Source organism: Barbus barbus (assembly GCF_936440315.1).
Source record: "Barbus barbus genome assembly, chromosome: 8".
Classification (NCBI taxonomy): Eukaryota; Metazoa; Chordata; class Actinopteri; order Cypriniformes; family Cyprinidae; genus Barbus; species Barbus barbus.
The window spans coordinates 23,369,218-23,376,554 of record NC_136736.1 but is presented as its reverse complement, the minus strand read 5'-3'; the positions used below and the strand labels follow the sequence as shown (position 1 = coordinate 23,376,554).

The following is a 7,337-nucleotide window of genomic DNA, read 5'->3' as shown; positions in this document are numbered from 1 at the left end:
ACCTATTACTGTCCACAGCTTAGTTCATCCTCTTGCGTTTCCTGCGTTCCATACGTCGATTGTAATGCACCAGTGGAAGCACCAGAGAGGCCATCCTGTGCTCCTCCTGTGTCCCGGCCTGTTCTCTACTGTGGGCTGACTGACGGGACAGGGTCAGCCCCATGGCCTTGGCCAGCTCCAACATTCTGCACACAAACGGTGTCAAAATAAGCGTAATAGGGTTTTAGAGCAGTGTTTCTCATCCTTTTTGACTCCAAAGCAGACTTTTGTCTAAAACAATATTTGTAGGCAATGGGAAACTTTGTGGTTTGGCTGTTCATTTACATGACAACAATGTTTTGGGGGCCTAAAAATGCAAACTTTTAAAGTAAAGTAAAGTCGTGACGTATTGTCAAGTATGGTGACCCATACTCGAAATTGGTGCTCTGCGTTTAACCCATCCAAGTGCACACACACACACAGCAGTGAGTAGTGAACAAATGCACACACACACACACACCGTGAACACACACCCAGAGCAGTGGGCAGCCATGCTGCAGCGCCCGGGGAGCAATTGGGGGTTCGGTGCCTTGCTCAAGGGCACCTCAGTCATGGTATTGAGGGTGGAGAGAGCGCTGTACATTCACTCCCCCCACCTACAATCCCTGCCGGCCGGGAACTCGAACCCGCAACCTTTCGATTACGAGTCCGACTCTCTAACCATTAGGCCACGACTTCCCCCAAAGTTTCAAAGAAGTTTTAAACAGTACCATTATAATCTCCATGCAAACTGCATAAACTAATTTGTGAAAACTGTGACATCGTGAGCATTTGTATTAAGTGTTCAATCTATAGGTATGTGCACAGGTGCATAGTGTTACTTTACAACATAATATCGCCAACTACTGGCCTGGCATGTATAACAGTGTTTTAGTCATTTCGCAGGTCCGTGTGAATGGGGACTGTTTCAACAACGTTATCACCTGTACACAAATCTTTTCAAAAGTGCAAAGAATAGTTTTTTTCTATTTTTAGTACGCCACTGTCATGTAAGCATACCCTAAGACAATATACTTTTATATACATTTTAATTTAGATTACAATAACACCTTACAATAAGAGTCTATTTGTTAATTATTAACAATAAAAAATATTTCCAAAGCATTTATTCATCTTATGGTAACTTCAACATTTACTAATCCATTATTAAAATCAAAAGTTGCATCTGTTAATATTATTTAATGGACCTGAACAAACAACAAACATTTTAATTTTTATTAACTAACGTTAACTAAGACTAATAAATACTGAAACACTGTGATGTACTGCTCATTGTTAGATAATACATTAACAAAAGTATACTAATTGAGCAAATTGTAAAATGTTGCCAAGAATACTTTCATATATTTAAATAATTTTAATATTTATTGGGAACCACTGTTTTAGACCATCAAAAGAGGGATAATACAAATTAAGGCATATAATAATACATTTGACTTACTTGGCATCACTGATACCCATGTCTCTGTGTAGGAGTGTAAGGTTAGCAGTCTGATCACCCATGTGCAGCAGTAAAGCCAAACAGTGAGCAGCCAGTTTCATACGCATGGACGACGACACAGTGCTCCTGAGGCTGTCGAGACAGGCAAAACTTGCATTTATATATGGCAATTGTCTGAAATTTCTGTTTTGTTTTGTTTTTAAAGATGAAGTCAGGAAGGCAAAAATGAAGTCCGAACAGGCTGCAGGACTGGGTGTAATTAGGAGAATACACACCTGCCTTGGTGGAAACTCTCCGTGAAATTCTTCAGCACTTTGTTGATAATGATTCAGGGACATCCATCCTCGATACCAACTTCAAACGAGAGTAAAAACAAATTACGTTTATTAAAGGTTTAAAGGGCACTTATTATGCCCCTGTTTACAAGATGTAATATAAGTCTCAGGTGTCCCCAGAATGTGTCTGTGAAGTTTCAGCTCGAAATACCCCCAGATCTATTACGCTTTCAATTGATGTATGGTTTGTGAGGATGTGACAATATTTGGCTGAGATACAGCTATTTGAAAATCTGAGGGTGCAAAAAAATCTAAATATTGAGAAAATCGCATTTAAAGTTGTCCAAATTAAGTCCTTAGCAATGCATCTTACTAATCAAAAATTAAGTTTTGATATTTACGGTACGAAATACTTTCATGGAACATGATCTTTACTTAATATCCTAAAGATTTTTGGCATAAAAGAAAAATTGATCATTTTGACCCATACAATGTATTTTTGGTTATTGCTACAAATATACCCGTGCTACTTATGACTGGTTTTGTGGTCCAGGGTCGCATATTTTGAAAATGCCTATTTCAAGTGGAAGCAGAAACACTGTTTTCGTGCATGTATCTTTAAATGCAAATGAGCTGTTGCTCCCCGCACCCTTTTCTAGAATAAGGCTTCCTTTACAGCTCATAACTCAGATACCCTGCCTAAAAACTTCTGTTTGATTTTGGTTATCATCAGTGTTGTGCAAGTTACTTCCAAACTGTAATACAGTACAGATTACTTGTTACTGTTATTTAAAAGTAATTCCTTACCTTACAATATTTCTGTCTCAGAATTGTAATGCGTTACATGACTCCTGTATTACTTTTGAGTTACTTTCACCAAAATATCTACAGAAGTAGAACTTAACATTCTAAAATGACAAAATGTACTAGAGCCCTGCCCTAATGGCAAAGTGTTTATATTTCGTTCCGGCTTTTTATTAAGTTCATAAAAAATGTGAAAATTGATTAGTAATGCCTTACACTACTGCGTTACAGCAAAAAGTAATCCGTTACTGTAATGCATTACTTTTGTAACGCGTTACTCCCAACACTGGTTATCATGACTATCAAGCTGAAATCATGCGTTTTAAAGCCATATCAGTTTAAACGTCTGATATAGGGTTTTCTGAGCACACAGAAGCTGAGCACCAAACCACACGGACAGAAACTGGCTGTCACACAGCATGTGAGTACTGAACCAAGTTCTCTTTCATGTCTTATTGCACTTAAACTGTCAAATACATACAAGTTTGTTAAAAACATGCATATGTTACAAAACGGTTATGTTTATGAAGTTAAACACCTGGGAAAGAAATTGCATGTTCATATTTGATCTGTGTAACTGCAGCATAATATACAGTATATACAGTACCCAAACAAAACAAGCAACAAAAAAAGTTTAATAAAAAAAATTCACTCACTGCTCTGGACTGAATAAGGGCTATAGCTTTAATTAGGAGACATTTCTTACTTAAATGGCAGATTGTGTGCGGCTCGCGCAGTGTCCGTCAACAGTCATGGGTGGGGCTTGTAAAATGTGGCATCGCATTTTACAGATTCTGCAAACGGCTTGTTCTGAGACACTGCTTATGATTTATGGGGATTAAAAAAACTGAAGGAGCGGGTGGACACTGCCAACACATTTTATGTTCAAACAACATTTAAAAGTGAATTTTGCATAATAGGTGCCCTTTAAGAAAAACCACAATGGCCATATAAAATGAGCTCAACTAGTTGCAGAGACTGTAATGAATTCTTTGTTTCTTTAACACTCACATTTGAAGGAGAGACATTTCTCTAGCGAGGATTTGATAAGGAAGGACAGGTACCAGGCACATCGAGACTGTCTGTCACGAGCTGCATCCTCTTTGGGAAGTAATTCAAGAGGTCTAAGGACAGTCTGTGGACTAAAGAACACAACTGGATGAATAAAAATAAGAATTTAGAACTGATCTGGAGCCAAAAATGATCCAAAATGGCTTCCAGCAGACTTTCCAAACCTGAAAACCAATTAATTTTTATGCCTTTCCAGCCATTTACAAGAATTTTGAAAATAAATTCAATCTTAAGTGAATTAAACTTGAGCACAATTATTTTCAGGACTTTTGCAGGGCTGGAACGGGCTTGAAAAACTATTTTGTTTGCCGATATTTCTAGATTAATGGTGATCCTAAAAATTAATGGAAAAAATGACAGTGTGTTTATAATTAATATACTCTACCGTGGCATCAGAAATGTTTTATTAACATTTGTGAAAATATGAAAAAATAATATTTTTATTAAGTAAATTATTAAATTGATCAAAATTGGAAGTAAAGACTTTTACATTGATACAAGAAAAATCTCTTGCAACTAAACTTACATACCTATATAATATAATATAAACTGCTTCTGAAGCACAAAATCAGCCTATTAGAATGGTTACTGAAGGATCATGTGAAACTGAAGACTAAAGTAATGAAAATGTAGTTTGATCATCACAGGAATAAATTACACTTTAAAATATATTTAAATAGACAACAGTTAATTTAAACAGTAATAATATTTCACAACATTACTGTATTTTCAGTCAAACAAATGCAGCCTTGGTAAGCATAAGATACTAATTTAAAATATAAGATACGTATTCAAATACATGTAAATACAAGTTTCTTACCAATGCTATATGCATGTTATAATAATATAATTGATAATTATAATAAAAAAACAACAACAAAAAAACACTTGTCAAATGCATGATGTTCTCCATACCAGTTCTCAGCTCTCATCTTCTGCAGGTCATCTTTGCTCCAACATCCTTCAGAGCATCAAACTCATTTAGAGACAACACTAGAAGGAAGTTAAGGATCTTGACACAAAAACACTGTGGAGAGGAGTGGTAAAACATGGAGAAGCATATAGAGAACAAAAAAAAAGGATACGTTGGTCAAAGGGGTACACATCCTCTGCTTTGTCTCGGTGTTGCATGGATGGAGGAAGAGGGTTGTATCTGTCTAAGCCTCAGTTTCAACCACTTCATTACGCAGAGCTTAGAGACAGAATCGAAGAGCCAATGTCAACAATACTTTTTCATTTACATTTCATTCTTTGAAATTGTGAAAACTCATGTAGCTGCTTACCTTCCACTTCCGATTTATGACATTGGTAGCAGCCAGTGCCACAGCCTGCTGAAGAGTTTCATTTCCCACCTCATTGAGTCTCCTGGAGCTCAGAGCATGCTTCTGTTTAGTCGTCCCAAATGCTTCAATGAGAGCATCCACCTATGCCCAAGACAAAGAAAACACTTGATTTATTTAAAAATACATTAGAAATGCAATTTACACATACATCAACCTCTTCTATGATTGTCCTATGAGAAATTTTTAATTTCTTAAGTTCGTTTTGATATTTTGGTGGGTGGGGGGCTAAAAAAAAAAAAATCTCTGAGGGGGATTCAATTGTCCTTATAATGAAGCAAAAACCTTCAATTTCAAAAAGATACCAATTCTTTGAGTAGTTTGGCATATTTTTCTTGTAATTTTAATAATTAAATATTTACATTTTAGTCTAGCAAATCAAAGTTATGTGGTGCAACCAACATGCAGAAAAATATATATAAAACAGGAAATATCATAGAGAGGACCTTTGCAGATCATCAAATTTCAGTGACAAGAACAAATAACTTAAGTGGCCATGAAATCAAAATTGATTTTTTTTTTAATAAATGATTTATCTGTGCACATCATTAAAGATTTGAAACATTTATTCTTCAGTGATTCAATATTCCAACCAATTCCTGAAGACAAATTCAAGTCCTTTTTTCTTTTTCAAGAAGCCGTTTCACTTAGAAATACATAACAATAGGGAAGAAACACAAACACAACTTCATTTCAATAATAACTTTCATGCTGTTGATATTTCAGAAATAATAAGCCATGGTTAGTTCATGTAAAATCTCTTGTGACTCCACCCAAAGATATAATAATGATATTTGTAAATAAATTCATATTTACAAAGAGCACGTTTTACCTTGATAATGGTATGTTTTTCAACGTGTGAAACAAGCATGAATACAAAGAATACATTTCTAGAACTTGGCACATGCATTTTATTCTAAAACTTGCCTTTTGGTTTACCTTGGACATTGACCCATACATAAATTATATGTTTTAAAAAAAATCAGTTCCCAGTTACTCACCTTTTCTCTGTATGTCTCAGCTTGCTTTGTGTTTCCATTCTCTGCTGGTTCAGATCAGTGATAGGCAGCGGGAGCAAGTTCACATTTATACATTTGGCTGACGCTTTATTTCAAAGCAACTTGCATTTAATAAGTTATAGTGTGAAGTCTAGCGTGTGACAGTCTTCTACAATAAGCATACATATAAAGTCTTTTCACACAGAGATCAGATTTGACTGCTCTACTGGACATCATGTCAATGACATCATCCGAGTTCAGTGTAGCTAAGAAAGTGAAGGTGTCCCTGATGGCCTCCATGGGTCCAGAAGAGACACATTCTCCACTGAGCTAGAATGTTTCAGTCGACTGGATGTGTTCAGTCTATAGGCACTATTAATGTCTATGATGAGATAGATGATTGTAATGATTACATGGAGGAGTCCAGTCTTAGCAGTGCTACATCTGAAGAGGATATTGAGGCGAGTGTGGTCAGCTTTGAATCGTACTCTGACACGGGATCATTTGTCAGTAGACAGAATATGCAAATGCATTGCGGCAGCATGTTAATGCATAACAGAGGATGTGATGATAGTTTGGGCTTGCTGAGCATTAGCAGCATGTCCTCTTGTGAAACCCAAATCATCCACCGTCCTCCAATGTGCAACACATCCCACAATCCCCCCCATACATCCTCCAATTCTATAGAAGCAGCAGGGCCTTCGGTTAGCATGGATGTCCATAGTGACAAAGAAGTGTTTTCTATAGAGTCTACATCTATAGGAGTGTCACCTGTAGACTCTGTGGACAACAGCGCAGGTAAGATTGAAATTACATTGGAAATTTGGACATGTAGATCTGCACTACAGTATAACAAGTATCTAGAAGCACTAGAGTATAAAGACCCCTGCAACAGTGTCTCTGTCTCATATTTAAGATGCCTTATTGGGCAGCACAACTGTTTTTAGCACTGATAATAATCAGAAACATGGCCAATTAAAATAGTTCCTAACAAAGCCAAAGCATTGCGAGTCAACATACCAGGAGCATCATGAAGTTTTTTTGAGGGGGCACTAGTGATCGCCTGCCATTTTCATGTATGGAAAACAGCAGAACTATTTGTTTTTTATAGGGAACAAATACATCCCTAAATAAGAACATATAAGCACCATATGTATCTGCATTTTTCGAGTAAGAGGCTGTTCTTTGTAATCCTTTAAATTTATATATTTTTTATCTTTATTTTTATTTCCCTGCATGTCATGTGTGAGGCTCTCTACAGATTCCCCCAACCACCTGTAGCTTAATGCAAAAACTCCAACTACTTTGGGGCATTATTCATTTTGTGCCTACAATCGTTTCTGTGAAAGGATTTCAACTGATGAAGGCA

The 7,337-nt window shown here is 36.5% G+C and overlaps 1 protein-coding gene across 1 annotated transcript; it reads right to left on the bottom strand.

Annotated features, from left to right (window-relative positions):
* Window positions 1-19: 19 nt before the first annotated feature.
* On the bottom strand, window positions 20-6,268 carry LOC306874318 (DNA-directed RNA polymerase I subunit RPA49-like; the record flags this gene model as incomplete). Its single annotated transcript, XM_079424291.1, has 6 exons — window positions 20-185; window positions 1,481-1,612; window positions 3,624-3,694; window positions 4,589-4,657; window positions 4,914-5,054; window positions 6,170-6,268. The coding sequence occupies 6 exons, from the start codon at window positions 6,266-6,268 to the stop codon at window positions 20-22; spliced, it is 678 nt and encodes a 225-aa protein (XP_079280417.1).
* Between the last annotated feature and the right edge of the window lie 1,069 nt (window positions 6,269-7,337).